This window comes from Hippoglossus stenolepis, chromosome 18 (assembly GCF_022539355.2).
Source record: "Hippoglossus stenolepis isolate QCI-W04-F060 chromosome 18, HSTE1.2, whole genome shotgun sequence".
Lineage (NCBI taxonomy): Eukaryota > Metazoa > Chordata > Actinopteri > Pleuronectiformes > Pleuronectidae > Hippoglossus > Hippoglossus stenolepis.
Window position 1 is genome coordinate 1,887,646 of NC_061500.1, and position 25,079 is coordinate 1,912,724.

General features: G+C 42.7%; 1 protein-coding gene across 4 annotated transcripts in view; it reads left to right on the forward strand.

The window, feature by feature from the left end:
- Positions 1–25,079, forward strand: part of LOC118098078 (transcription factor 4) — a 156,691-nt gene that overhangs the window by 88,517 nt on the left and 43,095 nt on the right. For 3 of the 4 annotated variants that reach the window (XM_035141516.2, XM_035141514.2, XM_035141515.2), the window contains exon 9: positions 38–87. In XM_035141516.2, coding sequence (XP_034997407.2) covers positions 38–87 — 50 coding nt within the window. Of the gene's footprint in view, positions 1–37; positions 88–14,607; positions 14,936–25,079 lie in introns of those variants that run through there. The other variant, XM_035141518.2, reaches the window with a different exon arrangement.

A 25,079-nucleotide genomic window follows, 5' to 3' on the forward strand; every position in this document is an offset into this window, starting at 1 on the left:
CGAGTCTCATCTTTTGTTTTGTTTTGTTTTCTTTCAGAGATTCACACAAAAAAAGTGCGGAAGGTCCCCCCCGGCTTGCCGTCCTCAGTAAGTGATCACATGCCATTTTGTTCCTGTTGTTGTTATTTGTGAGGCGTCGCCGCTGCTGCTTGGTCGGAGTCACTCAGCTGGTTGTGTAGCGGGGGGAAAAAAAAGTTGCTGTGAAAAAAAAAAGGCAAATTGTCATCGTTGTGTGTTTTTTTGCGATGATGACGCTGCAGTCGGAGCCGAAGCTGGAAGCTAACAGCTGCCGGCTCCGTGGTGAAGGTTCAACTGGACGACGTTAATACCAGAATAAATAATCCAACATTAGAGAAAAGATCTAAACGTAACGAAATGTGGAAACAAAAATGCTGAAGACGTCTTTATTTGTGAAGAGAAATAATATGAAATTGAAATGCTGTGGCTTAGTTTCCTCTTTTATTGATTCATTTATTGTTTCATTTCTCAATCACTGGTTGGATCTAAATTCTGGACTGAAACTGTTGCTGCTCTTTGTGTGTTTGAAAGGAAATTGAGTCCTGATGAAACGTAAAGTTGTAGTAAAGTGGTTTTGTGAATGTGCGGACGTGACGCTGGCGCCGCTGTCGGAGGCGACCGGGACACGAACAGCTGTCGGCTCCGGGTTCTGTGCTCCTGTTGTTCAGGAATCAGCCGGAAGACGTTTTACCCCCCAGTGAATAATCCAACGTTAAAAAACAAAAGCAAAGAATCATTTCATAAAAATGAACCACGAACGGGATGAAGTGAATTTAAACAAATATTTGAAACTTCACATCCTCTTATTCGGCCTTTGAAGCAGTTGACTTTAACAGTTTATTACACATTGTGCTGTTTTATCCAGTTTTTAATTTCCTATGAAGACATTCAGATTCAGTAACATTATTCCACCAAATAACAAACTGCTGTGAGAACACTGTGTCGTTCTAAAGGAAATAAATTGTCTATTTGTATTTATTTGCTTTTTCCTTCCTCTGAATTTTGACATTTTCCTCCGTTTTCTATAATTAAAGACTTTAAATTTTTTAAAATCAGCAGCAGATCGTTTGCTGATTTTCTCTCTGTTTCTTTAACCACAATATATTTTACTGCACTTTATCGATTCGTCAATCGATTAATCCAGAGAATATTAGTTTCACGACTGATTGTGAAAGAGAATTCAAAGTAAATATCAGATAATTAAAACGTAGTCGTCCGTAGATTTATGTCAGATTTAGTTTTTAACCAGTTTTAAATGTGGAGAGTTTCTTTTCTTCACGCTGACCTCCTGAATGACTTGTTAACGACGGCTGAATGTACGACGTGTCAGCAGCGCTTCTGGCTCGGCAGGGGTTCCCCTTTTCTGAGGCCTCGGCCCGCTGTGTCCCCGCTCCCCCGCCCTCGTCCCTCGTCTCTCTGTGTCTATATCAACCTCATCGGCCCGGGGGGTGTGGGAGGAAAGAAGTGGCGAGGAAAGAATAAAGAACAGAAAAGTGGAGGTAGAAGTGGGTTTTGTTTTCTGTGTGTGAAGGTGAAGAATGAAACGTTTCCTGTGGAGAAAAGAAACGTGACGTAAGACACTTTAATGTGAAAGTAGCTGAGTGTGAAACATCCTGGTACTTGTTGCAGAACGTTTATCAGAGGAGGGTGAAGCCCCCCTTCAGCCGCTCAGTCTCCGAGCCATGTCATACGTGTCCTCCGACATGGAGACACTGCCATGTAGCAGACGTGTGTGGGATCCGGGGTGATGATACGGTGACATCTGCGTTCACATCACGTGTGTCGGTCGTTGCATTCGGGCATCGAACGCTCGGGTGATGTTTAGGAAGAGAGAAGTTTAGATCTGTCAGTGAGCTGTTGGATGATGTGTTGATGACGACGGATCAACTTCCTCCCGCTGCTCAGAAAAGAAGCTGAAATATAACCCGATAACGAACGTCACCACTTTGTGTTCATCACGTCACTTTGAGCCGAGTTCGCTCATCGGTGAGTTTGGTTACAGAAAATCCTTCGGACGAGGATCAACGAGTAATAGTGCGGACGAATGCTGTTGAGTTTGTGGTGGTTAACTATTTATAAAGAAGGAAAAGGTTAGCGCTAAATGGGAGGACGCCAACTTTTTCGTTATTTACCCAAAACTACCAAATGTAGTACCCTAAATGCACCACCAGGTGAGACGCAGGACGTGGACTCCACCCCCCCCCCCCACATTTCTATCAAACCACGTACGCTTGTTAAAGTCTGGTGCAGTGGGTCACGTGATCCAGGTTTGTACTTCCTGTCTGCGCGGCCCTGATTCATCTCGCCGCTCTGTAACTCTCTCCTCTGTGATGTGTGTGATCCTCGCCGCTTCCTTCCATTCACATGAAGCGGTGAGGCGGGGGGGGGGCTGACGGCTCTGTGGCTTTAGATCGGTTCCACTTTTCCCATCGACGTGTTGGAGCAGCAGCTCTGTCGTGTCGTGAGGCCTTTGTGCCGGAGCTCTGGCTTTTATTTTGAAAAGCATCAGATTGTTGACAGGTGTTCAGTTTCATAATCGTTTTTAAAAATTTTTATTTCAGGGTTCTTAAAGAGTTTTTAAACTTCCTGTTCTCTGAGCAACACAATTCAAAACAAGACACCAATTTTCTGTCCCTCGTGTTTTTCTTCTGTGTCCAGCGTCTGTTGTTTTAACATCAGGGTCAAAGGTCAAACAAACAGGAAGTGATAGAAGCTGATTCAGTCTCCTTGTGGAAAAATGCAATTAGATTTATTACAAATGGAAAAAGAAAGAGATAAAAGATTAAGCCACTATTTATTTATTTTTACATCACAGTTTAATATCTCATCAGCTCGATTCTTATACATCTGCAATACCCATTAAATATAGTACTTATAATAAAGTACATTATTTTTAATATCCACTTTATTTAGGATTTTGTTTTTACAACAGTTTGAAGCGGATATTAATTATTCTGTTCGTTTGCTTGTTTGTTTAAACTCAGCGAGACAAAGATTCTCCCGCACGTTTTCCGTTTGTCTCGTTAAAACCCGGCCGTCCAGCGTCTGATTGGACGCTTCCTGCTCCTCTGTGTCTCCGTCTCTATTTGTCTTGTCTGGGACGGAGCCGGCCTCCGAACCTTCTGCCAACATCAGCGACAATGAGGCTGAGACGTGATCTTTCTTTCTGCCTCCAGCCGCCGACAGAGCCGCTCGGCCTCTTGGCTTAGTCTGAGAAAAACAGAGAAAAGCATCAGTGAAGCTTTTTTTAAATCCTGATCACAATATCACATTGATTTATTGATTAGATCATAATCTGAGTGTTTGTCCTGTGAAGCTTTTATGGCATTTCTGATATTGGATTTTGGATTTTGTTCTTTCTAAATTGAATGTACATTTTTACACGGACTTGCTCGGCTGGTGATTTATTTTTTCTCCTCAGTTCCACGGCATCGTCTCTCGGTCGGTTTAAAGAAGAATCATCACAAAAATCCATAACATGACTTGAATATAAGTTTTGTATTCATTTAATTGTTTTAAATTAACTGGTTAAAATCAATAAATGAGGAAGAAACAAAAAACGTCGTCCCTGTAATCGTCTGAATCTTCTTGGCAGCGAGACGGAAACTGTTTCCTGCGTCGCTCTTTACGTTTGTTGTGCTCGACACGTGCGCCGTGCACGAGCTGCAGTGGCCGATCTGTGGCCACTAGGGGCAGATTTCAGGCGTCGTTTTAGTCACGTTTTTTTTTTTATCCTTTTTACTGAATTCTTTATTGTTTTTATATTTTTCTCTCGCGCTGATTTCTCTTTTCCTACATATTCTCAACATCTCGTACAGTTTGTTCGATGATTTTATTCATTTTAAAGCATTTTTTTATTCTTCCTATATTCTCATCTCTACAGTTTATTTGATGATGAAGTTTGTTTCCATGTGTAGCTGCCCCCATATGCTCCTCACTTAATTTAAAGGCAAAAAGTCTTGTTTCACATCCACTGCAGGCGACGGCTCCTCTTTCCTTTTTTTCCTTCTTTAATTAATTCATATCTCCCCCTCCTCCTCCTCCTCCTCCACCTCCCTCTCGTCTCCCTGCGCTGCAAGTTTGTTATTGCTATTTGTCAAATTTAGTTTGCTGAGTTGATGATTTACTTTGAGAAACAATTAAACGTCACTTGAGAGGAGAGCGTGGGACGTCTTTGTAATCAAAAGGAAATTAGGCATCAGTTGCTAACATTAGCAGGTTGCAGAGCGGCGTCTCGCTGTTGTGTGTCTGTGTTGGTGTTGTTGAGGATAACGGCTCTTTTCTTTTTTCCTTCATAGATATCATTGTTTTAGTTCATTTGTTGTTCGAGCTGATAGAGTCTCTGTCGCGTCCTCAGAGCTTTGCTAATGCTGATGGAATAAACAAAACACACACACACACACACACACACACTGCATTTATCAAGATTATCAATGGCCACAGTGAAACCATGAAAATGAAGCCATCACATGAAATAGAAATGAAATGTCAGAACAAGTGATTTTAATGTTCATTATTAGTCTCTTAATGTTTTTCTCTTTTCCTACACACACACACATGCACACACACACACGTACACACACACACACACACACACACACACAGTGGGGTCATTAACGTGTGTGTGAGTGTCACTGATCGTCCTCGGTGGCGTTTCACATGTGAAGGTGGTTTAATGTGGAAACAGTCTAATGACACGAGTTGAAACAACAAGACAAACTTTTGATTTGTATTTTTAATAAAGTCGACGCCGCTCATAAAACTTTTATGTTCCTAAATTGTTACATTTTGCCAAATCAGATTAAATGAAGGTGATTTTTAATATTATCCAGATTATCCTGTTTGTATATTTTGGCTCTAAAATTGATTTGAAGCAGATGAGACTAAATTCTACTTTATGATCAAGTTCCATTATAAACACATCTCACTGTTTTTATATAAACATGTCCTTTATTATCAATTATGTATTTTACAAAAATATTTGTTCCCCCCTGTTCATCTGTCATTTTTAACCTTCAGAAGAAAAGTAGAAAAAATATAAATTCTCATCACTGAGTGTTTGTAAAGGATCTGATTTGAGAAATTCAACAATTTTATGAATGACTTGTACAGTAATCATCATTTATTGTCAAGATCTATTCTGCACAAGTGTTTAATTTGGTCAAATTAACTCTTAAGTTCCTCAATTTGCTGTAAAATCTACCAAGAAAAGATTGTTTCTGTAAAAACTTTATCATTAGTGAGAGAAAAACTTCCAAAATGCCAAACTTTAAAAATTAAATCCCATTTTTACCTGACGTTTAGTATTTTAGTTTAAACCTAAAGGATCCAAACAGTCTCATCTTCAACCTGGACTCCTCTGGTGCTTCTCTTTTCACTCCTGAGTTTTCTTTTCAGAACTTTTCTTTTAAAACCTGAGTCGAAGAAATCCTCTGAGCGATCTGACCGGGGGGCGATCAACTCTCATCTCTGACCATCTCTCTCTCTCTCTCTCTCTCTCTCTCTCTCTCTCTCTCTCTCTCTCTCTCTCTCTCTCTCTCTCTCTCTCTCTCCCCCCCCCTCTCTCTCTCTCCCTCCTCGGCTCAGATGTGGTTTTGTTTAAAGTCGACAGCGTTAATTAAATTACGCCAGGTCTTGCAGAAGGCACAGTAGGAGAGCCGGCAGTCCCCGGTAGGCTGCGGGTGGAGGAGGGATGGGAATGGAGGGTGGTGGTGATGGAGAGAGGGGGGGTCCAAGGTTGTGGTTTGGTGAGTCATACTGCCCCCTTCAGGTGGGCCCAGGAACCACAGAAGACCCTACTACACAACCAACGTGGGGCTGTGATGTCTGTGAACTGTTTGTGCTTCGTGCTCAGTGGAGGCAGAAACTGTTGAACCCAAAGAGACGACCTGATCGATGTGAAACTAGATTTTTATTCTTCTTTCTTTAAATATAGATTTACAGGTTTGAACTTAATGCGAGAAATCCAAAACACATTTCAGATCAAAGTCTTTTTCAGACAAATCTCTTTTTTAAAGCTTCAGTCGTTGGACTTTCGAGAGATACGGTACATGGTCAAAACTATGTGGACACCCCATGACTGTAGTTGTGTGTGATGGTTGTGTGTGTCATTTAGAACATGGGCCTTTATCTGCTGCTGTAGCATCCTTGAATTTCCCGTCTTCAGGCTGAACGTGTGGTTATTGCTCACGTTCAGTCTTGAATCCCAGTGAATCCAGAAGCTGTTGACTGGGATTGAAGTGATTGAACTTTGCCGTCCAGTAAACTTCTTTAACGCCACAAACAAACCTGGGAAACCGTTTCTTTATGGACCTGGGGATTTTCATGTTGAGATAGAAAATGTTTTTTCCCCCAAAACTGTTTTTTAAATTTAAAAAGATGCTATCGTCTAAAACTAACTCCCTGTCCACTTACTTCTGTCTCTCTTGTCCCTATGGTATATATGTTTATATCCTAGTTATTATATAATTCCATGTTATTTGAAACAAACCTTTAAAAACATCAGAAACTTAGGTTTACACTGGGTATGTTAAAAAATATTTTTATATTTTATTTTGACACGACAAAGAAGTGTCTATACGTGTGTGTGTGTGAATGTGTGTTGTGCTATTTACTCGGATCTCTCTGTCCCGCACTGCTGCGCCATGGCCGCCATTTTGTGTCAGATGGGAAACTGCTAATTGAATTACAAGGCATCCGTTTGTGTGTATTGCTGCGTATTGCTGAGTGTTTGTGTGCATGCATGTGTGTGTGTGTGCACGTGTTGTTTGTGCAGCGCCTCTTTGTCCCCAAAGAGAAGTTTTGTTTGACACAAACCAAGACCCTTCACACAGTACACACACACACACACACACACACACACACACACACACACACACACACACACACACACACACACATGGGCCTTTATGCAGATAAACATGAATTCACATGTGAAGACATTTACTTTGCTCAGATTCCTTTGAAATAAATATTTAGATGAAGCAGATAATATTAAATTCATTCATTTGATTTAACTTGAGCTCAGTTGGAACTAACTTGGTGTTTTCTTGAGGATTTCCTCAGTCTGTATAATATTTATCATTATTATTATATAGTATAGTTCTAGTTGTGGTTAATGGACGTTGAATCAGCTGGTGAAGTGTGTGAACCAGACCGAGTTGTGACGTCCTGTCAGCTCACCTGGTAGAGATCGTACATATGGAGGTTGAGTCCGTACCACTGCTGCCAGCGTTTGAATCCCGCCCACATGATCGTCCACTCAGCGGAGGCTCGGTGGTTCGACTCCCGGCTCATCCAGTCCGCATGTGTCCCTGGGCCACAGGCCACGCTAACAAACTGGTGTAGACGTCCTTTCCCAGGTCGACCAGTTAGTCGTTCATATCCTTCACCTGACCTCCGCTTCATTCAGAGCTTCATTGACAGTGAAATGACCTCAGCTTGAAGAATCACTGTCGCCTTTCTGTCCTTGTGAGGACATTTGGCTTCTACAAAGACCTCAAACACACACACACGCACACACACACACACACACGCACAATGGACGCCTGCTGCACAAGTGAATGTTCCCCTGTACATTCCTGAGCCAAATATTTGGCTGCAGTAACAGGCAGCAGAGAGCGACACTGATTCTCTCCAAGCCTACGATGAATATCACATGTTGTCGCTCTCACACACACACACACACACACACACACACACACAACACACACACACACACACACACACACACACACACACACACATCAGTCAGTACTTGTGGTGACAAAACTGCTTTACGTTGTTGATAATGTGATAAATATTTCTCACTCGTCTTTTCTCAGCTGCAGCAAAACTCCGTCCTGCTTCACTTTTTCCCTCAGTTGTTTTTCGGAGGGAGTAAAATCATATTTAACTTAACAAGGTGTTACAACTTTAATAAAAAAATAACTAAATGAAACTCAGATTGTTCACTGTGGACAGGATATTGGACGATTATGAGCCTTTATTTTGAAAAAAAATGACATTGTCATTCCCAGGATCCATATAACTAGACTTGAGTATCTGTTGGGTTTTATGTGGTTATTTTCTAGATGCTTATAATCTGTCAAAACTTCTTTATTTATCACACTTTATCTCGCAGCTTCTGCAGTTTGACGTGTGTCTGAGCTTTAACACGTAGTTGAGAAGTTTTCTGCGCTTGGTGAAGCGGGCGCCCCATTGTTTGAAAACATTAGAATTCAGTGTGAGAACTTGCTCAAGAAAACAGAAAGAGAAACAAGAAACAAAGGAGGAAGAATGAGTAAATATGAATAACTGAAGTAGAAAGAAAGAAAGAAAGAAAGAAAGAAAGAAGGAGGTCTGAACAGAGAAGGGGGGGGGGTTAATGAAACAAGCGGCTGTTTTTTTAAACCTTGTTCTAATGAGATCAGTGGCTTCACCAAAGCCTGCGTCTTAGCGATGTGAATATCAGCCTCATAACACACACACACACACACACACACACACACACACACACACACACACACACACACACACACTCCCTGTCGTGTGACTGTAGTACATGTTGGTGGAGCAGATTAGCTTCATCTTTAATCATGGTTCTCATTCCGAGCACGCTCTGTGTAAAGTACACCTGGACGCAGAGCGCCGAGCGGCAGGTGGACGCCGGGTTTCACACCAGAACCGGAGGTGTTTAATCCAGGATGACTTGAAACCCAAGTATCCCAGCATGCATTTCACCTCAGCCAGTGGCGAGGATGGACGCTCTTAAATACTTAGTTTGTTCTTGTTCGACAACTCTACAACACAACCTGTGTCGGTAAAACCAACCTTTCTCGGAAATGTCGGAATCAATCAACACTGTTTGAAATTTTCCGATCCAAACAAAGTGAAGACACATTTTCCAGCTTGTCCATATCCCATCTGCTAACAGGACCTGTACTGCAGCCAACCACCAGGGGGCGATCAAGTTCAGGTTTCACTTTTCGTTCGCTACCGTGTCGTCCGTCTTTATAAAGAGTTTTATAACGATCCGTTGAATTCATGAGTCTTTGTGTCGACAGACGTCGGCTGAGATCAGTCTCCATGTTTGTTTGGGTTGTGATTTAACTCAGATGCTGACGTGAACTTTATTCAGACAAAAACACGTCTAACATTTAAAGCAACTTCGCAAAAGTCTCTGAAGTCATAGATGTCTTTAAAATGTCCATAAGGTGATATCAGAAAGTTCATCTTCAACAAGTTAGCCCCCTCCTCCTCCTCCTCCTCCTCCTCCACTTCCTCCTTTTGCTAACCCAACAGGAAGTTGAAGTAGGACGTTTCTTTGCTGTTTTTGTTTTTTTTACCTGTATCCCCCGCCGTAACGCTTCCTTCCAATTTGTTGAAATTTCTCAAAATCTTCCGTTTGTTAGGCTGAAAAGAAAATCACAGAAAAATCACCATAAGGGCTGCTTTGCATTTTTAATTAAGAAACTAACATATGAATATATTTGCATATTATTGAGTTGCAGATTAAATCATGCATACATAATTAGCGTGCAGCAGCGCTCGCTCATTCACACACACACACACACACACACACCTTCAGACACTTACACACTTACACACCCTCTCCAAACACTTCGGTACTCTCTCTCTCTCTCTCTCTCTCTCTCTCTCTCTCTCTCTCTCTCTCTCTCTCTCTCTCTCTCTCGCACAGTTTGTATTTTGGAGGAAAATTAGTGTCTGATTTTTTTTTTTTTGTCAAAAGTGAGGCCATGTCAGGTTTTTATCCTGATTACACCAGCGAGATAATGAAGAACCCTACTTTTTATTTTATTTCATTCATCTATCTATCCTATCATCTATCTATCTATCTATCTATCTATCTATCTCTATCTATCTATCTATCTATCTCTATCTATCTCTTCTATCTCTATCTATCTATCTATCTCTCTATCTATCTATCTCTCTATATCTATCTATCTATCTATCTCTCTATTCTCTCTCCCATCTATCTATATCTCTATCTATCTATCTCTCTCTATCTCTATCTATCTCTCTATCTATCTATCTATCTATCTATCTCTATCTATCTATCTCTCTATTCATCTCTATCTATCTCTATCTCTATCTATTCATCTATCTATCTATCTATCTCTCTATCTCTCTATCTCTATCTATCTATCTCTCTATCTATCTATCTCTCTATCTATCTCTATCTATCTATCTATCTATCTATATCTATCTATCATCTCTCTATATCTTTCTGATCTATCTATCCGTCTGTCTGTATAACGCTCTAGTGAAAATTGATTGAATTATTATTCATTACATGTTACTCATATGAACAGGTAATTAAATAACTTTACTAATTACTCAACAAGAAAAGTAATTAGTTACATTACTCATTACAACAACGCCTCGTTAGTCACACATTAAACTACATCGAACACGAGTGTAGAATCTGAAAATAAGAAACTGTGTTCATTAATTTAATTGATTTTTCATTTACTCTTCTGTGAGTTCTCCTTTGTTTTGGCCGTAGAGACAATTCCCAGCATGCTTTGGGTGATGGCTCATCAGTAAGCCAGGTACCGGGGGTTAGAGCCCCCCCCGTAAATGTTGTCGACTCTGCAACACACAAAGTGGTGTGTCATCAGCAGTTTGTGTTTGCAGCGTTCAGAGGCTCGGGAGCGTGGGCTGCGGTCAGTCACAGGACGACACATGAACCAGGACACAATCCAAAAACCTGGCCGTTACCACGGAGACGCACAACAACCAACGTGACGGTTCTGAGGCAAAATCGAAGCTCGCACGTGTCGCACAGTAAACAATGTGGATTTGGTTGTAGAGAATTCTTTACAACATCATTTCTTCTGTTCACTAACGCAGACGTCACCTTCTCTGTGCGTTACCGTGGTAACAACGTGTTTCTTTAGGTACCTGTTGCTGCGACTGTGGAAACTTAACACTGTATAACAAATACAGATACACACTGAACAAACAAAAGGTGTCTGAACTCTCTCTCTCTTATTTATTTCATACGATTTAATGTTTGTCTGTTTGCAGACGTTGGAAACGCGACATAACTTCATCAATCATCTGCATTTCAGCTCTTTGACTGTTCCTCTGTTTCCAAGACACCTTCACCTCCGTGTGAGATGTTTGGAAAAGGGCGAGAGACACTGAGAAAGACAGAGGAGCAGAGAAGAGAGAGAGTGAGTTTGAGAAATAAAATCCTGTCAGATTATAATTCACCCAGGAATGAACTGTCACCTGGAGGGAGGAAGAGTGAGGGGAGAGAGGAAGGACATGATGGGGAGAAGGAAACAGTGAAGGAAAGAAATGTGTTATAGGAAAGGAAGTGGGGAAGGAAAGAAGAATAGAAGGAGATGATGGAACGATGGAAGGGGAAAAAGGAAGGAGAGAGGAATGAATAATATAGTGATGAGAAGAGGGAGAAAGAAAGAAAGACGCAGAGCGGGCGGTGAGGGAGGAAGGAGGAAAGAAAAAGTCCCATCTTTGACCTTTGACCTCTGTAACTGTTTGTCTCTGGTCCACCTTAAATAGTGAGGATGGTTGGTGCCTGTGCTCGGAATAGACAGTACTACCTTAAGTTCAAAGGTCAATGAGGTTTTAAATGACTCCTCCTTCACTTCTTCATCTCATCCCTTCTTTTTCCTCCTCTACCTCCTCTTCATCTTTTTGAAACATCACTCACTGTTTCCTTTCTTCTTCTTTCCTTCCCTTAAATTTCTCCTTCCATCTCATTCTTTCTTTTGTTCTGTCATCACCTCTCCTCCCTCTTTCCTCTCCTCCTCTTCCTCCTCCAGCTCCTCTTCATTCTTCTTCGTCTCCTCCGCAGGTTTGTTGACCAAGCAGCCGTCGGACTAAATTAAAAACGCTGTCTCTGCTTCTTTTGCCTCAACCGGGTCACTCTTTTTTGGGTTCTACCATGTTTCCTTCCCTTCTCCCTTTTCCTTTTCCTCTCGCTCCTGCATCTCTCCATCCCTCCCTCCGTCTCGCCCATCTCTCCCTTCATTTCCCATGCAGTCTGGTTGGGTACAATGCTGGGAGCCAGCCAGCGCTGCAGACAGATGGTCCACTTATTAGATGTGCATCAGCCCTCCCTCCCCTTCCTGCAGCTCGCTTTTTAATCAAATTAAAGCCGAAAGAAGAGAGAGAGAGAGGGAGAGTGATAGCGGGAGAGAGAGAGAGAGAGAGAGAGTTATATAGAGAGAGAGTTTTGGGAGGTCTGCTTGTTTTGGAGTCTATTATTTGTTTGAATAGGATGAATGATGACAATGTTAATATGAAATTTGGACGACTGAATCCGTCCGACTGGTTTGGTAACTGCCTCTCTCCTCCTCCTCTAATTTGCTACCTCTCTTTTCATCACTCTGTTATTTTAAAGGGACATTCCACTCATTTTGAGCCTTCGTCCACCAGTCATGGTTAGAACTGCTTGACCCGTGTGACCTGTGTGATGACCTCGTCTGGGGCTTTGTCCATTCTGACGAACGAACTGATGATGTCATCGGGGTTATTCTGGCCTGGGCTCAGATACTGAACTGTAAAAACTTCAGGCATCGGTTGGGAAAAAAGAAGTTGATTATATTCTGGACACATGAGTCTGTGGATCTTGGGTCTGTAGGAACATATGCTGCTGTTCTACCAGAGGAACTTCTGCAGGAACTCAAGCTCAGTTATGGAACCAGCAGCTACATTTAGTTCAGGGCAAATCCTTTCACCTCCAATAGTCCCTGGTACAGGAACCTTTGGGGCGGGGCTCGGGGCACTGAAGACCTCTGATTGGTCGATTACTCCAGTCAAGCTCCGCTATCACTCGCAGAAAAGTTTCGATGCTTCTTTATCAGTCTCCTGTGAGTCTCCAACTTATTGTAAAACTAAATTACAGGTTGTACACATGTGATTAAAGATCACTGCAATGACACAAACAGTTCAAAGATGAAGCAGGTATTTTTATATTTGATTTTATAATTTTATATCGGCACTGGATTTCAGTTTGTAGATTAGTAAACAAACCAATAATAGTTAAAACTTCATGGAGAATAATTAATCTCTGTATCTCTTGTTGTCGTCAGATTGTGTGTCTGTGCACCTCTCTGAGTCAAATCATGTTGGGAGTAAACTCACACTTTATTTTCTTATTGTCTCAACACAGACATATTTCACAGTCAGGTGTGTGCGACTAAAGTTAAACACAAACATTTAAACACTGATTCCAATCAATGAACTTGAGTTATTATGGCGCCTCCTATTGGACAATTTGAGACTTAACATTGTTTTTAACATTTGTGTTAACGTGCTGATAATAAACCTGCAGCTGTCCTGTGTGTGTCGCTGACTGTCACTCAGGTTGACAACTGACGATCGCCCCACCATCATGTGGTGGATGGTCACCATGGTAACCCTCACTTAATAAATATAACACAATTAAATGAATGTTAATTTGACTTTGTCATAGTGAAAACTATTTGTTGCTAATCTTTTTAATATGTGATTTAACTTATAGGCTGCAGAGAAAATTATATACAGATCAAATATTCCTTCATAATTAGTATAGATCACATAAAAGAGAGAGAGGAATAAAATAATTCTAATTATAAAAGAGCAAAGAACATTTGTGCTGCAGATCTGACAGATTCTCTGACATTGGTCTAAAGACAAGTTAAATGTGTGTTAAATGAAACGGACATAGACTGAACTGTTAGAATTATGTTATTTTGCGTTGTTAAAATTTTAAAAATAAAATCCACTATAACAGAAAACGTGTGTGGAGAGGATCAGATGGTCGAGTTGGGTTTTAGTCAAAGTTAACAAGATAAAACCTGTAAACTGTCGTGAAGCTTCACCTGTTCAACACCAAGGTGAAGAGGAGGAAACGAGAGAGGAAACAAGGGAGAATGGAAGGAGGAAAAGAGGCGATGAAACAAGGGAGAAGGAGATGAGGGGAGAGGAAACGAGGGAGGAGAAGAGGGAGCGAGGGGAGAGGAAACAAGGGAGGGAGAGAGGAGAAAAAAGAGGGGATGAAACAAGGGAGAAGGAGATGAGGGGAGAGGAGAGGAAACGAGGGGAGAGGAAACAATGGAGGGAGAGAGGAGAGGAAGCAGAAGAGATGACAGAATGAGACAGGGGGAAGAAGAAGAAGAGGAGGAGGAGGAGGAGGAGGAGGGTGCGTTGAAAGAAGCTCTGTGGAAAAAGTGAATATTCAGCTCAGTTCAAAGGACAGAGAGAGAGAGAGAGAGAGAGAGAGAGAGAGAGAGAGAGAGAGAGAGAGAGAGAGAGAGAGAGAGAGAGAGAGAGAGAGAGAGAGAGAGAGAGAGAGAGAGAGAGAGAGAGAGAGAGAGAGAGAGAAAGATGGAGGGATGGTTTCCAGATTTATTGTGGAAAGTTGAAAGAGTGTCGGCGTGTGTGTCTGCGCGTGCATGAGCTACGTCCCAGCCTCTCTCTGCCTCTCCGTGTATTTTCCACGCGAGCGCGCGCTTATATCTGCGTGTGAGTGAGTGAGTGAGGGAGGGAGGGAGAGAGAGAAGGGAGGGGCACCTCGCTCTCCCTCTCTCTCTCTCTCTCCCTCCCTCCCTCTCTCTCTCTCCTACTTTGCATATTGCGCGTGCCTCGGCTCGGCCATATGGGAAAATGCAACTGAAGGAATTGTCGAAAAAAAAAACGCGCAGCGGAGCCGCGAGAGTTTGAGACCATAACAAGCATCCTGGGAGAGAAAGTTCAAGAAGAGAAGGAGAAGAGCAGGAGAAGGGGAGGAGGGCGCTAAACAGCAGGAGAAGAGAAGAGAAATAAAACAGAGGAGAGGAGGAGGAGGAGGAGAAGGAGAAATAAGAGTTGCGCGTCTTTCTGCGGAGGAGCGATGTATTGTGCGTACACCATCCCTGGGATGACAGGCAGCTCACTCATGTACTACTACAACGGCAAAGCGGTGAGACTCACTCTGTTCCTTCCTGTGGGAGTCATGGGAGAGAGGGATGGAGGGAGAGAGAGAGAGAGAGAGAGAGAGGATGGAGTGAGAGAGGAGGAGGAGAGGAGGTGAAGAGTGTGGATTTTTACGCACCAACTTCAGCCGCGCCGCGCGTCAAGGCGCGAACCGAGTGTGAGCTGTGTGTGTCCGTGCGCCCGGTTTATTTTTGGAAAAGGTGCCTGTTGTTTGTCTAGGGGAATAAAAGTGTGTGTGTGTGTGTGATGATTGTGTGCGTGTGTGCGTGTGTGTGTGTGTCGAGAGAGAGAGAGAGAGAGAGTGACAGTAGTGAGGCTACTGTGCCGCATGTGCTTGGATAAATACGTTGGATGGACTCCTGTGAAATGTGATGAATGTGTGTTTACAGTGTGTGTGTGTGTGTGCGTGCGTGTGTCCGCTACACGCACCTCAGCTGTTGGAGGAAAAAATGTGTCCCATATCTGACATTTCTGTCCATTTCTTGCGCAACAGACGCTTTAAAATCCATCTTATTTTATAATTGTTATAATTGATATTATTTTCAAAAGCAGCAGAGAAGGAGCCATTTCGTTTTAATTGTGTTCATGTTTTTGTTGCACACGTGGATTTCAGGGATTTGTTTGGTTTTGTGTTTCATTCAAGGACTCGAGGCTTTTTCTCTGTTTCCTTTCTCTCGGATTTTCTTCTGTAATAATTTACCTTCAAATCAAGTTTCTGTTTTTTATTACGAGTCTCATCAAAGTGCATTTGAGGCAAAGCTGGAAGATCATTGTCATTAATTAGGTTTCACTGTTCATTTTTAAATCTCTTTATGCCTTTAAAATTATACAATGATATTTACTACAAAGGTGAAGTACATATAATTCTTATTTTATCCTATGAGGCTCTAAATTATGTTTAAAAATCTAAAACAGTGTCTGGAGGTGAAAGTAAAATCATGTGTGAAGCTGTCTGACCTCCCGTGAACCTGTCTGTCCCTCTGTCTGTCTCTCCTCCAGTCCCCCACCTGTAAAACACCAGGAACAGGGTGAAGTGATTGAGGGGGTGTAAAGCAGCGAAGTGATGGTGACTGAGTTTCACTGGGTTCTGGTGTTGAAGCCGGAGCGTGTGTTCGCCGCAGGTGCAAATGAAGATGGAAGGTTGGGATTTCCTCCAGTTCCACCTGTCAGCGACGTGTCTGTCCTCTGAGCGTCTGTCTTCGTCTCACCTCCGAGTCTGAATGAAGCTGGAGACGAGGAGACAAAGAGACGACAGGAGAACAACCAAGGATTCAGAATCTGAACTTTCTCGTGAAATAAAACAGTTTCTCACGTTTGGTGAAATTAAGAACAAGCTTCAGGCTGAAGGCCTCAGACACGATTCAGCATCAGACACTGTTTTAAATCCCCCATTCACACATATATCTAAAAACAGCAGAAAAGACATGAAATATGAAATATTTGCTTTATTTTGCAGATAAAATTTACAGTTGGAGTTTGTGGATTTTTGTAGTTTTTATCAGCCCCTGATTTGATTTAGCTCCTGAGTTTTATTTTATTTTTGGATTTAGTCTGTGTTTTAAATTCCTCTGCATCTACATTTTATTTCAACCATTCAAATTCATGAAAATACAGGAAATTTAAAGATGTTTTCTACTTCAACCTTGATTTTTTATTTTTTTCCTTTTTAACCGTGAGCTCACAGTCGTCTGTGCTCAGACGGTTTCAAACAGAGCATCTGTTGTTTGGAAACCCGCCGCGGACCCTCACCAACAGTCGTCCTCTGTCCGCTGCCGGTTCTCCGTCCGACAGCCGTCCGCTCCGCGCCGTCAGAGCCACTGGCTGTGGAGCTTTTTGTGCCCGCTCTCTTGCCATAGCTCGGGGCCTTCTTTGTATCTCGCCAGGTTTTTCCCGGAGCCCGGGTTTTTCAGTTTGGTGATGCTCTGGGGCTCGGTGTGCCACCGCCGCTTTGTTTGGTGGCTGCTGGCTGCTGGATGGCACATTGTGCCGACGGTCTTGATCCGGTGCCAAGCTCCTTTCTATCTTCACTTGAACCCCCTGTCTCAGTGTGTCTGTCTGTGCACAGCTTGTTTACACCCGTCGTCCGCTGGCACAGAAACACACAAATACCAGAATCACACTAATAAAGTATCCTGGTTCGTCTGCTCGTGTCCTGTTTTTCTAGATGTTCTGTGTGTTTTTCCCCCGGCTGGGGTTGAGGTGTTCTGGTGATGCTGTGGTCGTGTGCAGGCGGATTCAGGCCAGTCGCTGGGTTGTGTGTGAGCGAGTGGAAACTGGGGCAAAGTGGTGGAGGCTTGAGAGGAGACAGAAGCACTCGGACAGATCTGCAGCAGCAGCAGCAGCAGCAGCAGCGAGCCTCGGCCCGGCGAGACCAAACCGTGGAGAGGCTGAATCTGGGCTTCGGTTTGTGGAGAGTGTGGGGGGAGGGCGGTGGGAGGAGGGCCGAGGCCTGAGCTCCGGTTAGCTGCTGTCGGCGCGCTAACTTAAGCTGTGGCGGCTTAATGAGGCAGCAGAAAGCGCGGCTAAAACAAAAGGCCTCATTTAAAGCCGGCCCAGCCAGCCGGCTATTGTTATGCTAACACAGCATTTGAATATTCAGTAAGTTTTAATTAGGAGGTTCCTGAAGCCGCCTCCCAAAATCCTGCAGTCCGCCGCCGTCACTGTGAAGCAGGAAACACTTTCAATTCTGTTCGTCCACAATTTATTCTGCATTTGCTGTTTTTCCCAGACAAACATCTCCCAGTGTGCCGAAGGAATTAAGGGTTTTTTATTTTCAATTTATGGTTTTTTTGTGAATGCGCTGCAATTATAGATGAAAATAAAATTACAGCTCTTGTTCTATCTCTGTAAATTAATGTAGAATTAAAAATATTCCAACATTTAATATATTTACAATTGCTATCGGAGAGTTTTCTTTTAATTTCACATTTAAGGCCTTTAACTGTCAGACACAGCAGCTGCATTATAAACCAGTGGAGGGGTCAAAGGTCAAAGACAAAACTAAACGTATAAATTCAGTAAATTTCTACGTGTTCAACAGGAATATTTAAAATAATTTAAATTTAAAGTGTTCATCAATTAAAATTAATTTCATCCAGAGAAATCTAATCTGACGATGAGAGAAACATTTATAAATTTGTATTTATTAATTAAACACTATTGTTAATGTTGATATTTTACATCAGTGAGTGGGTTTAAATTACAGGAATTACTGGATTTGTTCAGTGTTACGTAACGACTCAGTTCTAATGAATCACATTTAAGAAAATAAATATCTTCGGGTGAAAATGTTAAAACGACTAAAACTGCGCAGAGAAGATTTTCACGCCTGCAGCAGTGGAAATGCTAATTGGGAATCAAAGCTGTGTGTGTCTGTGTGTGTGTGTCTGTGTGTGTGTTAGTGTCGTTCATTGTCTTTCTCCATACATAAGCCCGTACATGTGCACTTTGGTCTGTAAATACAAGGTAAAGGAGTTTTGGTAGTAATCGTGTGTGTGTGTGTTTGTGTGTTATTGTGAATCCAGTGTGGACGTCCTGTGTGCTCAGTAGGTTGGAATTAGAGCACAGCGTGTTATGCAATTATAACTTTATAAATAGACACATTGTGTGTGTGTGTGTGTGTCTGTGTGTGTGTGTGTGTGTGTGTGCAGGCCTCCTTTTGCATCTGCTTGAATTTTTCTATTCAAACGTTTAAAAGAAAAGCCCATTTTAATGACTGTGTGTGTTTGTGTGAGTGTGTTTCCCTGTTGTTGTTGTTGTTGTAGTAAAAACTGAACACGTGTGTCTGGTGTTGGTCGCTGTGTGTTTGTTGTGTATTAATTCAGTTTCGAGGTTGAACATAAAATCAAAATCAAACTGTTTCAGGTTTTAATGTGTGTAATGTGTGTTTTTGTGCACATACAGTGTGTTTTTGTTAAATTGGGGTTTGTGTGTGGACGATAAAAGTTCGTGTGTATTTGTTTTATTCATTTTATACAATATTTTGTTTGTATACGACAAGGACACACATTTAAAGTGTGTGTCTATTTGTATGTGTGTGTGTGTGTGTGTGTGTGTGTGTGTGTGTGTGTGTGTGCGTGTGTGTGTGTGTGTAGTCCGGCCGATTAAAGCCTGACACACCGCTCAGGCTTTAACTTAATCCTTCTGCATCAGATTATCTGACACTGATGCTGCCGATACACAAACTACAACTACACACACACACACACACACACAAACACACACAGCTCTCTCACAATAAACTCTATTTTTTATACTATTTAATTTTAGAGGTGACTGATGTATTCAAACGTATCTCTGGTCGATATTTATGTCACATCATCATATATTGTTCCTCTTTTATAATATTAACACAGTATTTATACAACTCTAATTCAATAATAATTCCCTATCTTTATAATACACAGAAAAAATAATTTGATAATTTTAAATAAAACCTGTAAAATATAATTTTTGTCACATTGATGTTATTATTGATCTTTTGATTGAATAATTGACGAACCAGCAGCTTTGATTAATAATGTGGAGAATTTATAATTAGAGTCGTTGCCATTTAATAAAATATAAACGTAGTATATATACAGTATATATATTATTTAAATGTGTGATGTGTATTTGTACTTGCTGCCCGTTCATTGTGTGTAAACGCAGTTCTTGTGTGTATCTCTGGATGTTTTCTGGACTGAGAGGTTTTGTTTCGTTCAGCTCGTCTCTGCTTCGTGACATCGTGCACATTCCTCTTCTTCATTATTAATGTAGAAGAAAGGCTAATTAGCAGGTCATTAGTGATGTCATCACCGTCACATGTTTGATATCTAAGTGTCAGCGCGGCTGACGCGTCGTGAAAATGAAACGTTTTCTTGCATAAAGGTGTCGGATTGTGTTATTTTGAAATGAAGCTCGGTTCAGTTTCCTCACGTCTGTGTCGTGAAGCGCTCGTATAAAACCTCGTGTTTATTGTAAATAACATATTTTTGAATTGATGTTGGTTAATTCAGCTTCACTCTGTGTGTTTGTGGCCTTGAGATTTAAATTATTAATTCTTTTATTTTATCAAAATGAAAATGGAGGTATCAGATATATTCTGCTTTATTATATTTGTGGGTTAAAGACAACAGACGAACTGAGAGTCAGCAGCTTCCTGTGAGAGGAGAGAACTCGGCTGTGTTGTACTTTGACTTTACAGGTTTTCTGTGTATATATACTTTTAACAAGTATTTACTGTTGTGACACGTCCCCACAACCTAGATTTTATTTATTCCAGAATTAGAGGAAATTAGATTTAAATTCAGGTTTTATTTTTTTGCTTCTCTGGAGAAGAATTAGAAAATAGAATTTATTTATTACATTGCCTTTTTTTGTATCTGGAACTTGACATTTACATTAAATTGACCATATGGTCCCTCTGAAGCCGGGTGTATAAACCACACTGGGTCTTTGTGCTCACGGACTCGGTGTTTAAAAGCTTTAATGACCCAGAACACTGGTGATAATGTGTCTGAATTCAAGTGGAATTCGTCCAAAACGGTGAAAACAAAACGTGCGATCGCTGCGTTTCATTGATAATCTGCAGGTTGTGTAACAGACACTGGGTTTTCTCTCTCTCTCTGTCTTTATAAATCCTTGACCTTAATGTGCAAGGTCTCAGCTGCCAAAATGATGTGCGTGCATGTGCACACACACACGCACACACATAGTCCAACAGTGAGTCATCTGTGTGTGTGTGTGTGTGTGTGTGTGTGTGTGTGTGTGTGTGTGTGTGTCCTGAAATGGAAGATGGGCCGTAGCGGAGCAGAATGGGTCGGCATTCTTTGGATAGCTGGGAATTTCCACACTGACCTGTCCGCGGGAAGAGGAGCCATCTGTGCGTGAGCCGCCGGTTTGATTCCCGGTGTCTGACTGAGCGCCTGCCAGCCAGCCCGACCAAGCCTGCGAACACGGAGGTCAGCTGGCCCACGAGAACAGGCGTGAGCAGGAGCGGCGGGCGGCGGCGGGCTGTCGATCCTCGGTGACCATCAGGGTACAGATGCTTTTTATCTGCAGAGTACAAACGCTCTGGCAGCCATGTTGGACGTCCGCAGGCCGCGGTGGCGACGACCGGCTGCGTTTGGTCGACTCGGCTCATTTCTATTGTCAACTGGTCGTTTGATTTCAGATCCAGACTGTTTATGTCTCAGCCTGTGAGTTAGCACAGAAGACTGCCTACGCTAATTCTGCATGGTTTTGGCTCACGTGAAGCCAGTGAAGCTAATGCTAGCATCAGGCTCAGTTCAGCAGGTGCGGTGTTTACTTCCTGATTCGATTGGGACTCGGTCGCTCGTGAAGGTGAAGAAGTTGCATCGTGGGAACGGCAACATGCTGATATTAACACCACTGTCGGCACAGAGACAGTTCAGCAGACTTGCCGGTGGGAGACGTTTCGCAGGAAATGCAAAAGAATATCAACAATTTCCTACATTTAATATTCTGAAGGAAAAAGGCCACAAGACCTTATCAATGTTTTTATTCCACCAATGGAAAATAAACTTCCAAGGACTTAGCGAAGAGGCAAAGTTAGAAAGGATGTTGTGAAGTCTGGGTTTTCAGTAAAGGTCATGAACACCACAGGGGGCATTCACATGACCTCATTTAAAGGATGTGATGCAACACACTGCCTATGGTTGGATTTCCTGTGAATTCCGGCATCTTCTTTTTATTTTTGCTTCAATCCTGCAAAAGTGTTTCAGCCGCTTCTCCTCTTGTCAGGCTGCGTTCAACAAACCTCCTCAATGCTGTGGTTGAGCCTGAGGAGACAAACCCAGGGGGCAGGATTCCACAGGAGGTGGAGGAGCAGCGGCTCCATCCCGCTCTCCTCCTCCTCCTCCTCCTCCTCCTCCTCCTCATCTGGACCACGGTGGCTGCCAGAATAAAGAAAATATAACATTTCCTTTCTTAGAGAAGTAATAATAATAAATGAGCGTACAGGCTTTATTCAGAGCTTTGGTTTGAGTTTCACTCGGCTTCAATTTCAAAAATCATAACAACAGCCCAGCTGGAGTATTTGTGTCGGGTTGTGTCTCAGCGATGTTCACACTTCAGCTCTGATTTCTTTGTGTCATCTGTGAAACACAGAGTTTTCTGTGATCAGGAGGATTTGGTTTCTGTGCCGTGTGGCTGCTGTCGCTCAGACCCTCACTCCTGGTGCTGTTCACTGGGAAGACTGGAGGTTTTCAATGGTACATTTTCCTTGTGCGGTGTGTGTGTGTGTGTGTGTGTGTGTGTGTGTGTGTGTGTGTGTGTGTGTGTGTGTGTGTGTGTGTGTGTGTCGAGCTTATTCTCACATGTACTAAGCGCGGGCTTCGCAGCAGAAAGGCGAGCTTAAGGAAGTTAACATTTTTGGCAAGAGAATAAAGAAAAGCTGTGTTTTACGTGTGTGTGTGTCTGTGCGTGTGTGTACGTGCATGTAACACACCACTCTAAACCAGGGCTGACACACTTGTTCACGGTGTGGAGCCCCTCTGCACACACACACACACACACACACACACACACACACACACACACACACACACACACACACATAAACCCACCAAGTCTTCATTATCAAAGTGGAAAATGGGGCGGTTGTCATTTTGTTAAGGGTGCGTGCGTGCGTGCGTGCGTGCGTGTGTGTGTGTGTGTGTGTGTGTGTGTGTGTGTGTGTGTGTGTGTGTGTGTTTTAGTGGGTCATTCATGCTGTGGTGAGTCTGTTGGGGAGGCTGCATGGTCTTGCTGATAAACACTGGACAGCTGTCGCACTTTAAACAACAAGACGACAAAACTGTGACACAATGCGGCGCAGTGCAGCTGAATGGCAGTTAACTGTGTTTCAGCTCCAACTGCTAGCACGTTGTTCTGTTAGCGCTTTAGCTCAGTTGTGCTTTAGCTCGTGTGTGTGTCTGTGTGTGTGTGTGTGTGTGTGTGTGTGTGTGTGTGTGTGTGTGTGTGTGTGTGTGTGTGTGTGTGTGTGTGAGGATCTTATAGTCAGGAAGGTGGATGAGTTCAGGGATTAAAAAAAAAAATCACACCACGATAAAGATTATTTGAAAATTGATTTTGAAAGATTATTCCTCAGTTTTCTGTCTCTTTGAACATAGCATTATTCACTATGAATTCAAAATGTATCTGTTTGTGTTTTTCTTTATTTTAAGTTAGAAATTAGTCTTTTGTTTGTTTTTTAGCTGAACAAGTAAAACAACCTCGATTCTCTTCTATGGAAACTCTTCATCCTAAAGCTTTTTTCATTTGTTTCACTTCTTCTATTTTAGCTTCTTATTCATTCCAAAGTATTTTAATATTCACGGAGCTGGACGCTGGAGAAAAAGTGAATATTTCTGTATCCTCCACTCGGTGCTTCCCCTCTCACACACACACACACACACACACACACACACACACACACACACACACATCAGGGCGCTGTGGTGATCGTTGCCACGCTGAGGCCCATTGATGCCCATTTTGTCCTGTGCTGGTTCTGCCAGGCTGCATGCAAATAGGTCACACACACACACACACACACACACACACACACACACACACACACACACACACACACATTCATATTAGCAGAGAACAGCTTCAAGTTCGCCTACAACCCCGGATCTCACTCTGCTCTGCATCCTCTAATCTATCCATCCGTCTATCCTGTTTATACTCATATACAGATCTACACACACACACGCACGCACACACACATACCCTACGCACGCACCTGCCCGCCTTACGCACGCACACACACACACACACACACACACACACACACCTATCAATAGCCATCATGATAGACGCTGTGCAGCTTCCATACGGAGCCGATTTTCAGAAAAGGGGCTGTACCTGTTCGTACGAAGAAAGAAAGAAAGAAAGAGTGAGAGAAGGAACGAGTGAGAGAAAGAAAGAAGGAGTGAAAGAGTGAACGACAACAAAGAGAAATAAAAGATGACATAAAGAAAGAACAAACAGAAAAGAATCCTGCAGCTCTGCAGAGCTGAAGTAATCAGCTCTTTGATCTGACTCCTTTATTATTCCAGTGTGGGCCAAATAATGCCGTCCTGATTGTGTTGCTGGCAGCGAGCGAGCTTCCATATGTTGGCTATTAGAGCCTCGTACCGGCTGCGGCTCCACGCTGCTGCTGAAACTCTCCAGAGGTCACTGCTCCGTGTTCACTTCAAAATCATTCATCTGAATACCCACACTTCTTAAGTTCAGGGGAAAAGTTTTTAAATTGTACTGAAACTAAATTTGGATTTTCAAGTCGCCAGTTGTTTGTTCAGCACAGAAGCCGAACGTCTAACGTGAGGTTCGATTCCTCTGGTTTTCATACGTGAGAGTAAAGTGAATTATCTTTGGTTCTTGTTCTGTTCTGGATGAAAATGATTCTTATTTCCTAGTTGTTGGAAAAGCAGATTTGCTGATGAGGTCGTCTCCTGGTGTGGAAACAGTGAACCTGTCTGATGATGTCATACCTCAGGGTCGTTCCTCTCAGGGTCGCTGACTGATGGAAGCCAGAGAGTCTCTCTCTCTCCGTTCCCTTCACCGGGAGAGGAACTAACACATCAGCAGAGAATAAAACGACATTTCTTATTGAAAACAGAAAATCTAAAACTCAAGGAGTCTTAATTTGTGTCTGTTATTGGTGAGCGTCACTGATAGATGTCTAATGATGGGCTGTAGCTTCCTCACACCTCAGGTCAGAAGTTTGAGCTTCTCAACGACCTTCATGAGGAACTTGTTGGAACGATTTCCAACGCAGAGCTCCCTCAGACTTCACCTGTTCACAGAAGCATCATAGATCACTGTGCTTTAATCGGTGCAGTGTCTTCGGGCTCTCAGTCAGGCTCCACCCCCTGCTCCTCCATATATGGTTACTTCTGGCGCTGGACAAGATGTCAGACTGAGGCTTCAGACCAGCAGCTCACAGACCGACAGGTGACGTCCTGGTGACTTTAACGTTTGTTAGCTGTCGTCTTAGCGTCAGACAGACGACTGTGGAGCAGCCGACAGGTTTTCAGGACCCGAGCTGAGTCGCTCCGCACAGGAGGCGGATCCTCTAATCCCGATTCACGTTTTTATGGATCTCCCGGCTGAACGGGATCAGGATCAGATGTTCAGTG